Here is a 17,112-nt window from a genome sequence, read left to right as displayed (position 1 = left end):
TTAATTGTTGGCACATCTTTCTTTCTTACAAAACATTCAGATATATTATTATTAACCTTCCGGTATATCAATTGATTGTCTCTGATGCAAAACTACAAAAAATCAGATGCAAATGAAATCATCAGTCGAAACTAAAGTTTTTTAATAAATATCATAACGTCAGTTCGTGTAGCTATTATCAGATGCTACTGTTAACGCGGGGTACCATTTCCTCTTAAATACTAGTATATTCTCGTGTTTTATGTACAGATAATTATAATAGGGGAATTCCGTGCATAAACACTTCCTGGCGTTTAATGGAGACCCAGCCGTTTATTCGTGACACACTGTCTAATCTAGGAAATATATGGTATATCCGGTGTCAATTGAATGTCTGAAAATTAATATCCCAAAAATACCAGTGACAACAGAACAACAAATGTTGGAATATTTTGGGAGATATTATTTATTATGAAATTGTGTGCTCTAGCTGTCTACAAATACATATCCCCAAGAATATAATAGTAGCCTACCCAACGTTTGGTCAGATTATTAAGCACCGTGGATCTAATTACCACCAGGCCTTGTCCCCAAAATAACCACCGGGGAATTGTTTGTTTGTTTGTTGTTTAACGACGCTCTCAGCAATATTCCACTATATGACGGCGGTCTGTAAATAATCGAGTCTGGACCAGACAGTCGTGTGATTGACGTCATGAGCATCGATCCACGCAATTGGGATAGGATGACATGCATTATAGCTAAAATGGATAGAATTATCATAAAAACGCCTGCATGTTAATTTGTTATCAGAAATGAGAGGGCCACTGTAACTTGATAATGCCCTCATATTACTTGACGACCCGCCATTATCACGCCCGTTGTTAGGTGACGTCATAGGACAGGGATAGGTGACGTAACGTTCAATAGTGACGTCATCTGGTTTGTTCTATGACGTTTCCATATTTGTAAAAGTGGGTCAGTGATATTCGTGTTGATTGCAGTAAATGTTTCAAAATCGACATCCATTTTAGCTATAATAACGGTAACGCTATTTTTCAGGGCATTATCCTTTGCAGAAGCCCTCGGTCTTTTCAAGTTAATGGAAGACCTCGGGCTTCAGCAAATGATAATGCCCTGAAAAATAGCGTTACCCTTATATCAACCAAGTCAGCGAGCCTGACCACCCGATCCCGTTAATCGGCTCTCACGACAAGCATACAGTCGCCTTTTAGGGCAAGCATGGGTTGCTGAAGACCTATTCTACCCCGGATCGTAACGGACGGCATTTGGTTATTGCAGAGCTTGAAAAGACGAGTTAGGGGAGTGTCCTTTTTGGCTCACTGGAAATGTTCGAAAAACTTGAAATATTTATTAGTGGTGTGTAAATGGACGATAACAAGCCTTCTTTCTCATACCCGTGGCGCAGAGACCATATACCGAGCGGCATATATGGATACCCGAAGTCTGCTACAATCCCAGGAATCACTATAACCAGCATCGTACGGGTCAGCTGAGATTGTGTGTCCTTCAATAATTCTTCTAATCGTGGAAGGTCATTGCCAGTTTGATCAAGGTCCACATAGCCAACCTATTCACCCGAGGACCTGTCATAAATGAGTCCTTCGGATATTTTCACTTCGTCCTGCAATGCCGACTAAGGATTTAACATGCCTAAAGACTTTGCTTCAGTCATCAGGTGCTTAGCATACTGAGGATGGAATCAAAGAATGCTGGGCAAGGAATGAGAATAGTCAAAGAGAGTTCTCCTGCTTGACAACTTTATGAAACGTGTATTCCGTGCAGCATCATAGTTTTTTCTGCTTTTACTCCCCAAATATAGACACCATTTGATGACCATAGGATGCCATCTCATCGACAGTTGTCATTTAACTTAGCTTACTTCACTTGGTATTCCCAGAATCAGAGCTCCAGATAAGTTTTTGGTGATGTGGGTATTTTACCCATGCATTTTAAAAATCATTGGGTATCAGTAATTCTATCTGGGTATTCAAATTTCTGTAACCCACTAGTTTTTACACATGTGGGTATTCAAGTTAAATATTTAACAACACTATTCATCTAACTGGTGTCATGTCGGTTAGAGAGCGTTATAGCACTCACAAATACCACAATACTTCCACAAGAAAGTGTAATGGCAAATGATCATGATGTAACTGTCATCGTGGAGTTTTACAAGGTTTTCGGAATGCCCGTTTATAATTTCAAAATAAGTTGCTGATTCGCTATAATCGAATACGCAGGGTTACTTCACAATATTTTGATGATACGCACAAGTTTTATTTTTGTAGCGTATCTGTAATGTTCGTTGCGTTTTTGATACGCTTTGATTTTATTTTACTGCGTATTTCTGCATTTCTGATGCGTATTTTACGCAGATACACAGCTTATCTGGAGCACTGCAGAATGATCTTTGCAGAGAAAGTTCATCAAGACAGCTTTTCTGTATCTCAGAACTCTACTCTTCAAGCATGTTTCCTAAGTCTGCATCACCAGTGTCATTTAGCAAGCGTCCGCCCGGAGAGCGGAAGGTCCGGGGTTCGATCCCCGGCCACGTCATACCAAAAGACGTTAAAAGATGGTACTTGTTGTTACCCTGTCTGGCGCTCCGCATTAAAGGGCTAAAACAAGGACTGGTCGGCTCGGAGTCAGTATACTGTGTCTGAGTGGGGTTTCCATGTTAAACTGCGGCATGATATCTCAGAGTGCTAGCACTATATATCAGCATCAGTCCGGACTAGTACAAGCAGCCACACACACATACACGTGCATGCACGTCGCTATATAAGCGCAATAATCCTGGACGCGACGTTAAACCCCATTTCACCTCATTTAGCATGAGTCCTTTACTTCTTATCGTATAGACACTTTGTTTTTCAGTTGATCTAACTTGCTCTGATGATTGATTTGACTTTTAAGAGTTTGAAATTTGTGCACAAGTTCTAATTTTGTCATGTGTTTATGTGTCTTGTGAGACAGTTTAAGATGCTGTGGCTATTCTATCCCGTATTTTCACGGGTCGGTCTTTTATTATCATATGAAACTGGTTTATTGCACCGCCATGTTCTGTTTTAAAATCACCTACATTGCTGTACAGTGTAATTATGTTAAGTGAACAATGAGAAATGTTTAACTATACTTCCCTACTTTGAATCTGAAATCTCGAAATGTCAGATGTGTCAACCTTAGGTAAAAATCTACAGTTAGTCACTGCCGGTGACAGTGTTCAATCGCCCGAACAGGATTATCCGTCCTGACGCGGACCAACTGTATGCACGCATTGCTGCGCCCGTTGAGAGGAGGCGACAAGTATGTTTTGCTCAAGAGCTGGAGTGACAGGTCTGTTGACCTGGAAATAGACACCGAAACGAACAACCCGTTCAAGCTACCTTCAATGTGGATATTTACCGAGCGGGAGGATGCTAACTTAAGTTTTAAGGTAAATTTGCAATGTTGATGCTACATTTATAAGAACTGGTAAAGAAAGAGGCAAGTTTACTTGAATGTAGTTGTTTATTTAGGGGAATTCCTGCGGAGGTAAGTTCAGTTCACTGGCGACACATTCCGATCGCTCACACAGACATGTCGACACCGGGTCCTCAAAAAGTGGTGTGTGTTGCAATGGGCAATAGTTGTGAATGAAAAATAATTCTCCAAATATTTCACAGTATGGGCTACCTGCTTGCTCATTTCTCGCAATGGTCAGGTAATTGTTCTGCCCAAACACGAAATTGAAATTGGAATTGTTTACATGTTTTGTTTTTAATAAAATAAAGTCTATTATTACGTGAATAAACTGAAATGATGCATGCAATTGAGTGTAACATATGCAAGAGTATTAATCAATTGACAAGTTCTGCTCAGTCGTTAAGCTAGCAGTAATCACAGTATTGTACGTTACGAGTATCGTAATGTCTGCTTTATTGAAAAGCGTTTCGATCTCGCCTGTTCAAACACCTAATTAATGATAGTTCGAGGTTTAATTAGTATTGTTCTGATTTGTTTGTCTTGTTGTTTATGGATACTATTAGTCAATAAGCAGCTATGGGATATAACAGCTGGTCACCTGATCCAGGTTTTGAATCGTCCATGAACAGTATAGCTCCCGACAAACACGACGCCGAGTAGACAAGACGAAATCACCCGGCCTTTTCTGTTAACTAGTTTGAAGGAACAGCTTCATACATGGTCCGGTGTGTATATCTCCCATTAAAGGTCACGTCACTCAATGTGCTTATTTCCTAGATCAGCATACTGGATAATTTTACGTTCTGAATATTGCCTGTTTACGTAGAGATATTATTCACTATAGGTATATGTATATATTCATTCCGAGACAAGAAGCGACGAGTTTATTGTGTACTCCCGTTCACGCAGAAGTTCCTGACAGTTTAAATATGCACGACAAAGCCATGGGATCGCCATAAGTTGTGGGGAGAATATAGTCATGACGAATATTCATCTACAGGTCAGACATGTGTCTCAGTTGTCTACAGGTCAGACAGGTGTCTCAGTTGTCTACAGGTCTGACAGGTGGCCCAGTTGTCTTCAGGTCAGACATGTGTCTCAGTTGTCTACAGGTCAGACAGGTGTCTCAGTTGTCTACAGGTCAGACAGGTGGCCCAGTTGTCTTCAGGTCAGACATGTGTCTCAGTTGTCTTCAGGTCAGACAGGTGTCTCAGTTGTCTACAGGTCAGACAGGTGGCCCAGTTGTCTACAGGTCAGACAGGTGTATCAGTTGTCTTCAGGTCAGACATGTGTCTCAGTTGTCTACAGGTCAGACAGGTGTCTCAGTTGTCTACAGGTCAGACAGGTGGCCCATTTGTCTACAGGTCAGACATGTGTCTCAGTTGTCTTCAGGTCAGACAGGTGTCTCAGTTGTCTACAGGTCAGACATGTGTCTCAGTTGTCTACAGGTCAGGCAGGTGTCTCAGTTGTCTACAGGTCAGACAGGTGTCTCAGGTGTCTACAGGTCAGACAGGTGTCTCAGTTGTCTACAGGTCAGGCATGTGTCTCAGTTGTCTTCAGGTCAGACAGGTGTCTCAGTTGTCTACAGGTCAGACAGGTGGCCCATTTGTCTACAGGTCAGGCATGTGTCTCAGTTGTCTTCAGGTCAGGCATGTGTCACAGTTGTCTTCAGGTCAGACATGTGTCTCAGTTGTCTACAGGTCAGACATGTGTCTCAGGTGTCTACAGGTCAGACAGGTGTCTCAGTTGTCTACAGGTCAGGCATGTGTCTCAGTTGTCTTCAGGTCAGGCATGTGTCTCAGTTGTCTTCAGGTCAGACAGGTGTCTCAGTTGTCTACAGGTCAGACAGGTGTCTCAGTTGTCTACAGGTCAGACATGTGTCTCAGTTGTCTACATGTCAGACAGGTGGCCCAGTTGTCTACAGGTCAGACATGTGGCTCAGTTATCTACAGGTCAGACATGTGTCTCAGTTGTCTACAGGTCAGACATGTGTCTCAGTTGTCTACAGGTCAGACAGGTGGCCCAGTTGTCTACAGGTCAGACAGGTGTCTCAGTTGTCTACAGGTCAGACATGTGTCTCAGTTGTCTACATGTCAGACAGGTGGCCCAATCGCCTCAGGCGACGCTACTGACTGTTGGCTAGTTGGTTTCAATAAAGTGATTAACGTCTAAGACTTGCATCACTCAACTTCCCCACCACGATAATCTCAGATGCAGTATTACATCTATTCAAAGCGGCTTAAAATCAATCTCATTTACTGTTACGCACAGACATAACACCCCCAACAACGTTAAGGACATGTCAGCAAAAGCTGTTCGTGTTAGCGCATGATTTAAGCCTACCATCTCTCATTAAGACCTAATCTCCACATTTCATATATAGTCACGTACAGGACAATAGGTTCCATTCTATAGTGGAGGATGTTAGACGGCTCTCTTGCGTGTTGCACTTTTCTGATGTACACAAAGGAAGCATTCACACGTGCATACATGACTTTGATTAACCCACTACGTTACTATGATACAGACAAGCATATAAATACCCTTCTTCTATACACTGTATTGTGTGAATCGGAAAAGCTACACGCACTGCAGATTACGAACCGGGGGGAGAACTTCCGGTCTTCAGCAACCCATGCTTGCCGTAAGCGGCATCTAACGGGATCGGGTGGTCAGGCTCACTGACTTGGTTGTATGTCAGCGTATCCCGATTGATTGATGCTCATGATGTCAATCACTGGCTTGTCTGGTCCGGACTCGATTATTTACAGACCGCCGTAATATAACTGGAATATAACAAGCATATTTACATTTTCATTTACAGACATAGCCGAGGTTTTCTTTTAACGGACAGGACATTAGGATTACTGACGGAGTTTCCGTATCATACATATATTATTAGGAACATAAATTGTGTTATGCGAGCTTTTGATATTTGGTATTTACGATACGGAAACATACGAGGGCCATAATCCCTTTATGTTGTCATTTTTATTATGATAAATATTTAAGATGAAATTCCGTTCAGTGAAGTATCTATTGGAAACGCGTATGAATACAGTGAACTGCCCCATTTATCATAAAGTGCCACATTCGTCACCACTCGCCCTTAATTATGATTCCGCTTGTCCAGATGTGCTTTAAATTGCATCGGAAATATATATAATATATGGGGAAATATATGTGAACCATTACGCAACGAGTTGACAATTGTTTTAGGTATGCCCGTTTGCGCTAAGACGGAACCCGGTCGCAAAGATGGCCACGAGAGGGGCACGAGTCGCTATTCGGCTTGTCGCGGAATAACACGAATTGGTCACGAATGAAAGTGCCAAATGATTTGCAGACACATAATCACCCACACATCTATAAGCTCCTATTTAAACTCACGGGAAACGTAAGTCCATAAGCTCGTTTATTACGTATAACGACATTGAATGCACAGACAAGGCTCCCATGTGTCAAAGAGGTTGATCCTGAGGTTTCTAGGAAACTTTTAGTACTAAAACGACCGCAGCTCCCAAACTCTACCATAACGATTCGTCTCTGAAAAAAAGTAAATTGAGCGCAGATGTTTGTTTGTTTGTTTATTTGTTGTTTAACACCGCACTCAGCAACAGCTCCAGTGAAATTGGAGATTTCAGAACCGGTGAGGTGAGTGAGTGATTGAGTTGGGTTTAACGCCGTTTTTAACAGTAATCCAGTCATATCACGGCGTGTCAGCTTAATGTGGGAGGAAAGCCCAAAGTGATGCAGGTCTCAGACGTTTACCACTTCGGTGAAACCCACGAGCACGGGTATGCATATGGTGCTGACAAAACTAGAACCATAATTGGGGCGAACCGGGATTCGAACCCACAAACATAGGTTTCTGGCGATCCCAAGGGACGCAACTCTGCACAGCGAATCGCGGCGCCTTAGACGACTGGGCCTATTATTGAGTGTTAGGAAACAAACAAACAAACAAACAACCAGACAAAAGTAGTGTTTGGCGGGAGCCTAGTTGCTGGCAATGTACATGCACCTTGCATATCAGGCCGACCTCAGGTATGTTGTCCCATTGACGTTTCAGACGTCAGCGCGACTTAACGACGGTGGTGTCAACTGTACAGTGATGACGTGTGTCTAGCAAACCATGAAGAAGACGTCAGGAGAATGTTGTTTCTTCACAGCGCTTCTAGGTGAGATACTGAAGGGAGTGCTTCGCTCCGGCCATGTCACAGACCAAGCTAGAAAAATTTATGTATGGCATCTGACCAGATCTCTTGTTAGTTGATGTTTACCAATCCCAGTTTCCATTCGAAAATATCATATGTTTAAACCATTTGATCGAATCATGATTGCAGAGTGAGTGAGTGAGTGAGTGAGTGAGTGAGCGAGCGTTTGAACCACTATGCCGATCTCCATTATTGTGAAACTCTCGTAGTACTAGCTCACCTGATTTACCTATGATTGACTCACCTGGTTTACCTATGACTATAGCTCACCTTATTTTCCTATGACTAGCTCACCTGATTTACTCATGCCTATCGCTAACCTGCTTTACCTATGCCTCCAGCTCGCCTGATTTACCTATTCATATAGCTCACCTGATTTTCCTATGACTAGATCACCTGCCTTACCTATGACTATAGCTCACCTGATTTACATATAACTAGCTCACCTGATTTACCTATAACTAGCTCAACTGATTTACCTGTGACTATAGCTCAACTGATTTACCTATGACTATAGCTCACCTGATTTATCTATGACTATAGCTCAACCGAATCCTCTGCTGAGGTAGCCCCCTCGCCCTGCTTTCACCATTATGCAGTATGTGTCATGTTAACCAGATTGTTGAACTGTACATCCATGCATCTGAAATGTAAATCTCTTTTCAATAGGAATCGTCATCCTCATCGGCTGTCTGTTCATTCTTGGAGTCCCTAAGTTTGTAATAGGTATGTCACGCTTTAACCACTAGGCTACCCGATCGCCCCTATCCCTTTAAAATATTGGGAGTTTAGTTTATATAAACTAGTGTCCAAAAGAAACGATACCAACTTATTTTCAAAATTGTTTTTTACTAAGTGAATTGTCTAGTATGAAAACATGCCAATTCGTATTGCACATCCCAAACACAGCATAGTCGATAAAAAATACCGGGAACACGTGATCACTTCCGGGAAAAAACGTAAATTTCGTGAAAGTGACATTTCCCTCTCAAGCATGTTCTGCACGTGCATAAAAACTGTATAAAACGGCTGATCAGACACGTTGATATCACAGCAACGAAAAGAACACAGGATATGCCACGTTTGACAGCCATCGAGAGAGAGAGAGCCGTTGGAATGGTCCAACAAGGAGCGTCACGCGTCGACGTCGCCAGAGGGTTGGGCTGCGCACGCATGACTATCACCAGGTTGATGCAGCGGTTACGTCAGACAGGTCAGACGTCAGACAGGCCCAGGAGTGGAAGACCACGAGTAACCACGCCCCGTGAAGATCGTTACATCCGGGTATTACACCTGAGGAACCGCACCGTAACAGCGACGTCCACGGCGGCTACAGCACTGGGACACACGATCAGTCGACAGACCGTCTACAGGAGACTACGGCAGTATGGTATCCGGCCACGTCATCCCTACCGCGGACCGCTCCTGACGCCTCGACACCGGAACAACAGACTGATCAGGGCCAGGCGAGTTCGACATTGGCAACGGCGGGACTGGGCACGTGTTATGTTCTCTGATGAGAGCAGATTCCTCATCTTCAGAAACGATGGACGGCAGCTTGTATACCGACGATTTGGTGAACGTTTGGCGCCTAACTGTATCCAACAGGTCCGGCCGTTTGGAGGTGGAGGGTTAATGGTTTGGGGTGCCATATGTGGTGACGTTAAAACGATGCTTGTCGTAATTCGTGGAAACCTGAATGCACAGCGTTATCTTGATGACATCCTACGGCCTGTTGTGATGCCCTTTATTCAGCAACAGCCTCGTGGACTCCTTTTCCAACATGACAATGCAAGGCCACACAAAGCAAGATTGACACAGAATTTCCTTGCCACCGCCAACGTACAGGTTTTGCCATGGCCCGCATGTTCACCGGACATGAATCCCATCGAGCACTTATGGGACCACCTCGATCGGCAAATCCGACGTCGCCGTGTGCCTCCAGTCCCAACGTCCAGGACTTGGAACGATGTCTCCTCGAGGAATGGCAACGCATCACTCCCAACGTCATCAGACGTTTTACGTCATCAGTCCGTAGGCGTGTTCTGGCATGTATTGATGCTCACGGTGGACATACCCGCTACTGACTTGACTTTGAGACGTGTGGTGTGACATTTCCCGTTGTTTCTGTGATCAGTGCTCTAACGAAATGTTCATTTTTCGACCCCACCCATCTTTAAAGTCTTGTCATATTGGTTGTACAGATTTTATTGAAATGAAATTTTTGTACAGATGTTGTGAAAGGATTTCTCAAAAGCATAACACCAATCCTCAACTTCTGCATTGTTTAGTTTTTCTTTTATGTCGTTGCAAACAGGTGGTATCGTTTCTTTTGGACACTAGTTTAGTTTAGTATGGTATTTTTCACCCATGGACATAATGTCATAACTCCACATAACACGGATCGTTGCTTACATTTACAACTCAGTTATTCAAAGGTCGCTATAATATAGCTGGAATGGCCCTGACATTAAATGCCGATCACTCACTCGCTCAAGATCCGGGTCGTCAGCAACCCATGCTTGCTAGAAGAGACGACTATGCTTGTCGTAACTGGATCGGGTGGTCAGGCGCGCTGACTTGGTTGATGCATGTCATCCTATTCCATTTGCGTAGACCCATGCTCATGATATGAATTACTGGCTTGTCTGGTCCAGACTCGACTATTTACATATACTGCCGTCATACAGCTGGAATATTGCTGAGTGCGGCGTAAAACAACAAACAACAAATATCATTCTTACTCACTCTTATTTTTCCTATTTGAGAAAGAATTTATTATACACAAAACAATGCATATTTCTCTGCTTTGTTGTTATGTATTCAATCGTATAAAAAGTCAGTTAATTTTTTTCATAACGCTATTACATTTCCTCCTCCCCAGGGATTGAGTATTTAGACCGATGCCCCGCGGCACCCCTCATCCCCCTGTACCTGTGTGTCTCGGGGCTTCTGGGCGTGGCAGGGGTGGGGCATAGCGTCTTCCTCTGGACGTGTCTGTACCGTAAGCACATGAAGGATAACAGGAAGACACACAGTGTCTGCCTCGTGCTGTGGGTCCTGTTGATGTTCACTATCCCCGCTCTCCAGCTTGTGGGTAAGTGTCTGCAGCGTCATGGTGAGTGACTCATGTTTTATGCCGCTTCGAACATTATTCCAGTTCCATCGAGAGGTTTACCGCTCTGGTGAAACCCACAAGCATTGGTATTGAACCAGTGAGGATCCGGGGTAGAATAGGTCTTCAGCAACCCATGCTTGCCCTAAAAGGTGACTACGCTTGTCGTGAGAGGCGACTAACGGGATCGCGTCAGGCTCACTGTCTTGGTTGATGCATGTCATCGATCCCAATTGCTTTTAAAAGCATCCCAATCCCTTTTAAAAGTGCTGGATCCGACCTTGCTGATAAACCTTTCTTACCTCGTCACCTTTTTTTGAAATTAAGTAGACGCCGAATATTCAAAATCAACTTTTCCAAATAGTTTCTGTATTTGTTTTGAACGCATCCCGATACTGTACGTGGCGACGGGGTAGAATGTTGCAAGACTTCCTTTCGTCGTGCCTTGTCATGTCTAAGACCGGGTTCGATTCCCAACATGGGCACAACATGGAAATTCTGGGTTAGAATTGGCGTTAAGCAGTCCATGCTTCTGGTACGAGGGAACTAACGGGATTGGGTGGTCAGGTAAGGTGACTTGGTTGATAGCTGGAATATTGGTGCGTGGTGTGAGTGAGTGAGTGAGTACGTTTTTACGCCGCTTTTAGCAATATTCCACCAGCAATATCACGGCGGGGGACACCAGAAATAGGCTTAATTCACACATTGTACCCATGTCGGGAATCGAACCCGGGTTTTCGGCGTGACGAGCGAACGCTTTAACCACTAGGCTACCCGACCGCCCCTGGTGCGTGGAATATTGGAATATGAGTGCGGCGTTGAACAACAAATAAACAAACGAACAACATGGGAAGCCTTTTTCTGGTGTCCCCTGCTGTAACTGATTACTCACTTCTCATATCTCGCTACCCATTAATCACATCTCATTCTTTTTTTCAATTCTGATTACGTTAAAATGACCTTGACCTTGATTATCTTGATTTGGGTGAACTATTGACCTTTTTCACACTTTCGCCATCTTGGATCGAAAACGAGGCTTGGAGAGCATAACTCCATGCAGTGAGAGTCGCATCAGCTGATAGGGAACAGACAGCATGTTGTGCATTTCACTGATGGACATTTTAAACAAACAAAAAATAGTATCCTCTGTATCTAATACAGAAGATATTTCACATTTAATCCTGAGGTCCAACTAAAATATGCCTGTAATACACTGGAATTAGCATTTTGCTGTCAGGATCCCGGAAGTGAATCGAAAGGTGTATTTCGAGATACGTATTTCAGAAATAGATTGTTTTATCATAACCTCGTCGGCATATAGAGACAATGTGACAGTACATTCAATGACAGAAGTTTTGTATCGTAAATAAACCACATAACATGAAACACGTCAGTTTCCTTTTGCAAAATTGCTCAGTCAATGCGTGGCTTGGCGAACTCTAGATCAAGATTAAGGTATGTTTATTTCACGTTTCATAGTGGTGTTTGCTGCACAACGCACCATCGTTTTGCCATGAGTCCAGTTGACGAAAGACACTTTTTTCTGCTAAGATTTTCATTTTAACATATTACAATGTTAATTATGAAAATAATTCGTGTGTCAAAATAAATATTCAGAAGGGGCGATAACTCTATTCAGTGTGTACAATGACAGATGATACTTTCAAACATCACTTACTTAACTGATTTTTGCCGATTGAGATTGCACCGTCCACAACAAAAGTTATAATGTGTGAACTGTTTAAAATAAGTTAAAGGGAAACTAAAAATTGATAAATATAAATAATGTATGAATTTGAAGAAATATAAGAATTGATACAACTACCAACTTCTTGAACACCCTCACCTAATCCTGTATGATGATAGGTAATTGTATATCAAAAGGAAGCTACTAATACATTTATCCTGAATAGTTTGAAAATGTCTTGATCAGTTATGATTACAGATAAAATAACAAAAGATAAAAAGGAATCAACTTCAATTGTTAATCAAGCCAAGATAAAATATATGTATCGGTACAAATTATGTTGATGGAACAATCTGGATTTCTCATATTTAACAAAGAAAAACAAACCAAAATTTTCATATCTTTATTTCTCACAATATAAGTTTTCAAAACTTAACATCGACTGGGTGTCTTTGTCAGTCAAAAGCACCTAATTAAATTCCAGGAGAAAATAATTTTCTTGCTTGTAAACAAATGGTACAATGTGCTTTTTCAGTGTCCGATAAATATTGGCCATGTTGATTTGTGAGTGAATAAGGCTTTTCACTTCCTCGTCCTATTTAAGTGAAATATGACAGGAAGCACATTTGTTGATTAAATGATTATGGCTTTACACTTTCTCGTCCTTTGACAGGACGCACATTGTAACCATTGTGTTACTGTCAGCAGAAAGCTCCTCCAGACATCCATCACTGGATACTAGTACTTCATTGTGTTGACTCACTGGCCTGAAATGAATTATTCAATAATATTGTAATAATATTCCTACTTCAATAACATTTTTTATAAACAATGCATATTCACCTTCTCTCAAAATATTGCTTATTTAGAAAACAACATTCTTCTGAAATAGAGAAGTTTAAGGAAATGTAATCACAGTGTGTAACATTACATGCTACTTAAGAACAATCTTGAAGGCATCAATTCATCTGATATGTCGACAACTCAAGCAGTATATTCTTTGTAAACAGTAAACTCAACAGATGCATCAATTTAATGACAGTGTACTAAAGCTCTTTATATCAATGTCACACAGAAATTCACTCTTATTTTAATGAAACACGTTTTGATATTTGCATTACCAGTATGTATTTAATCATGAAATACTTTGTTTAGTCTAACCATGTTGAAAACATACTTTCGCTGGAGTGAAAAACAGGTGAAATATCACGTTTTGTCACACCTACAGTCAGTCTGCCTCATTGACACTATGGTTTTCTGAGTAAGGTCATGAAGATCACAAAGAAAATATAAGACTTGAATTTATTTTGTCAAATGCAATGTTTATCCCTTCATGTGGTTTACTAAAGTTGATATCTTGACTTGAAAATATTAACTTTGTCAGATCACAAGACCAAATATTATTAAACATATTTTATTGTCCAAAAAGACAAAGGGCAGCACTTATTACCGCCTTCTCCCTATATACAGTTATACATAATATTGCATAATGAAAATGAACAATTTACAGTTGAAGCTTCCCATTGTGGAAACATAGTGCGCAATATATATATACAGTGCTCATATGAAGGATATGTACAATGTGCTGGAAAGTGAAGACAGTGTGCATCTCATACATATCCTAATATTATACATTTTAGTGTTGAATATATATTTAACAATATTAATGAATAACAGTTTGGAAACAATAATATGCTAGCTACTGAATCTGTTAGTCGTTTCTATAAATTTGTGTACAGACAAGAATATTTTTGTATTCAGGAAAACATCTAAGTTTGGATCACCAAAAAGAATACTATGTAGAGTTTTTTGTCCTCCAAGATTATCGATAGCTGTCACAGCCTGTCAGTAATGTCTCCCTAAAATCATCATATAAGGTACATTCGAAAAAGAAATGGAATGAATTTTCACAAGGAGCATGCATACAAGGAGCATGAGATAATTTCATGCTATCATCGTTATTTGACAAGGAAAACAAATTTCTTCTATGTATTTATATTTTTTTATTTTTCGCGTTTTGATTGAATTATAAAAAAATATCAATATGATCACACCACTTGCCTTGATTGAAATAAACTAAAGTTCTAAAGATTGTTAACAATAGTAAAATATTACATCATAACAATATTATTATTGCAAAATGACACAGTAAGCACAACTATATTCTTATATATAAATTGATATGATTAATAATCAATAATACATGGCAATTGCTTGCACAAAAGAAATCTTTTTGTTTTAAAAGTTTCAAAACATGTTTGTGGACATAAAACCAGATGGGTTTCACAATTAAACAAAGAGAATTAATGAGTTATGATTGCAATACGCATGGGAATTAAAAATAATTCTGCTTATAATTTAAGTTTTTAGTAATGTCAATATCAATTTAAACATTTGAAATATTTGAATACAAACTGTTAAAGAGTTATCTGTTTCTGTAAATTATATAAAGATCAAATGTAGATTGAACATTTACTGGACATTAATTAGTTGGGGTTTTGTTGAAGAGATCCAGATAAGCTGCGTATCTGCTTAAAATACGCATCAGAAATGCTGAAATACGCAGTAAAATATAATCCAAGCGTATCAAATACGCAACGAACATTACAGATACGCTACAAAAATAAAACTTGTGCGTATCATCAAAATATTGTGAAGTAACCCTGCGTATTCGATTAGCAAATCAGCAACTTATTTTGAAATTATAAATTGGCATTCCGTCAACCTTGCCAAACTCAACGATGACAGTTACATCATGATCATTCGCCATCACACTTTCTTGTGGAAGTATCGTTGTATTTTTGAGTCCTATAACGCTCTCTAACCGACATGACACCAGTTTGCAGGGACTAGATGAATAGTGATTTTAAATATTTAACTTAAATACCCACATGTGTAAAAACTAGTGGGTAACAGAAATTTGAATACGCAGATAGAATTACAGATACCCAATGATTTAAAAAATGCATGGGTAAAATACCCACAACACCAAAAGCTTATCTGGAGCTCTGCAGACTGTTCATTTCATGACATGATTAAATTGGTACAGTAAAGTAAATAATTCAGTTGAAATATTACACCTCATGCTATCTAATCTGTCAACATTGACAATCAAAATAACAACTGTTCACAATCACAACAGCACAAGTAGATCGAGAGGTCTAATATTTTATTGGAATGCATTTGAGTCCATTACAATTTACATCAAATACGCAACTGATGCAAACTTTTGATTTGTTACGATTGTAAATTCTCAGTAGGTTACAATTTGATACATTATATCAACATATCAATTTAGTTAGTTTCTGACATATATCTGGTCAAAAGGTCAATATTTCGACTTCAAATACAACCCGCAAAGTTATTTAAATTCACAATAGATAGTTTGGCTTAATGGTGTGTAAACAATGAATTATTCTTTACAAGATTTCAGTAGAGTTTGTATTAAGTCTGTTCAGCTACCATAAACTGCACTGGGAGTTACCAGGTGGTCATGGATATTTTAAATTGAAATCACAACAGAACGGCCAGATTCAAATTTATATCGGTAAGGAGACAAGATAACAGTAGAATAGTTTGTCAATAAGAATAATGTTCAATACTTACGATAAATGTACCGGGATGGTTAAATTGTCACAGTTTGTCCCGATTCCGTGCCTTGTTGACATCTCCATGTGTTTCATGTGCTATCCAGCCTTCACCTTCTGCTCTCCAAGCCTCGCTTTCAAACCGGAAGTAGCGAAGTGTGAAAAAGGTCAATAGCATGTCATGAATTTGTAATAATTTTTGCTTTCAGGTGGCCCATACGTCATATATACCTACCATACTGATAATCTTCAGCAAGAAAGATGTGGCGTCATCGCAAATATGACGTCATCTCCATTATACAACCAATCATTGACGTCCGTACCTTTTGGTTTTGCCGTTACCATGCAACCGACAAACCAAACTGGTTCTTCATATACAGTGATCACGGATGAAAAAAGAATTCACTTGCTTAATAAAAAGAACTCTATGTGTGCATTTTGTGATGATGTCATCATTATGTGTGCTTACGTCACATCAGTATTTGAATTGGGTTTTATGACAGTCCCATTGTTGTGTTTTGTAACAGCCGCATTGATATTTCGAGTTCGCAAAAGACGGAAGCTTGCGGAACAAAAAGCTATAATTGTTTGATGTTAAACATGTATATATTTTTATATTAACGTCATGACGCTTGCGTTTCATGTTTTTTTCATAGATAGTACATTGCTCTTCAAGACAACGCAAAATACATCAGAAATGGTAGTAACATGGCAGGAAATATTTATTTACTTTGTCCGCTGGAATGGTAGCCAAAGATTACACAGTTCGTTTTGCAGAGTTGCGTCTCTTAGTCATACCAGGATCCGATCAAAATACCCCTATGCTAATCGTTGTTTGATCGCACCATTCCATGCCAGTTGTTCTGACCAAAGAATTAACGTAAGGGGCATTTCTGTCACTGGAAAGTCCGCATTTTAAAATTCATGTTGATATTGATTCTATAACATGTTTTTGTACATTCTTATATTTTACGATATCATACAAATTCTGTATTTATCTGTTTACAAAAAAGTTTGAAATAATAAACAATTCCATAT

The 17,112-nt window shown here is 40.2% G+C and overlaps 2 protein-coding genes across 4 annotated transcripts; both read left to right on the top strand.

Moving 5' to 3' along the window:
• The first annotated feature begins 3,324 nt into the window (after positions 1–3,324).
• Positions 3,325–16,982, top strand: LOC139476920 (uncharacterized). 3 transcript variants are annotated; one of them, XM_071259484.1, is made up of 7 exons: positions 3,325–3,439; positions 4,076–4,193; positions 6,688–6,865; positions 7,541–7,649; positions 8,355–8,411; positions 10,570–10,782; positions 16,284–16,982. In XM_071259484.1, the coding sequence occupies exons 4-7, from the start codon at positions 7,604–7,606 to the stop codon at positions 16,664–16,666; spliced, it is 699 nt and encodes a 232-aa protein (XP_071115585.1). In that variant the 5' UTR covers positions 3,325–3,439; positions 4,076–4,193; positions 6,688–6,865; positions 7,541–7,603; the 3' UTR covers positions 16,667–16,982. The 3 variants fall into 3 exon arrangements, with proteins under 3 accessions (XP_071115585.1, XP_071115586.1, XP_071115584.1); XM_071259485.1 differs by lacking the exon at positions 6,688–6,865; XM_071259483.1 differs by lacking the exons at positions 4,076–4,193; positions 6,688–6,865.
• LOC139476913 (uncharacterized) lies at positions 4,476–5,600 on the top strand. The gene has a single exon (XM_071259477.1). The coding sequence runs from the start codon at positions 4,476–4,478 to the stop codon at positions 5,598–5,600; it is 1,125 nt and encodes a 374-aa protein (XP_071115578.1).
• Positions 16,983–17,112: the final 130 nt, after the last annotated feature.

Source organism: Haliotis cracherodii, unplaced genomic scaffold (genome assembly GCF_022045235.1).
Source record: "Haliotis cracherodii isolate W230 unplaced genomic scaffold, xgHalCrac1.p SCAF_30, whole genome shotgun sequence".
NCBI lineage: Eukaryota > Metazoa > Mollusca > Gastropoda > Lepetellida > Haliotidae > Haliotis > Haliotis cracherodii.
This window is presented reverse-complemented; position numbering and strand designations above follow the sequence as displayed.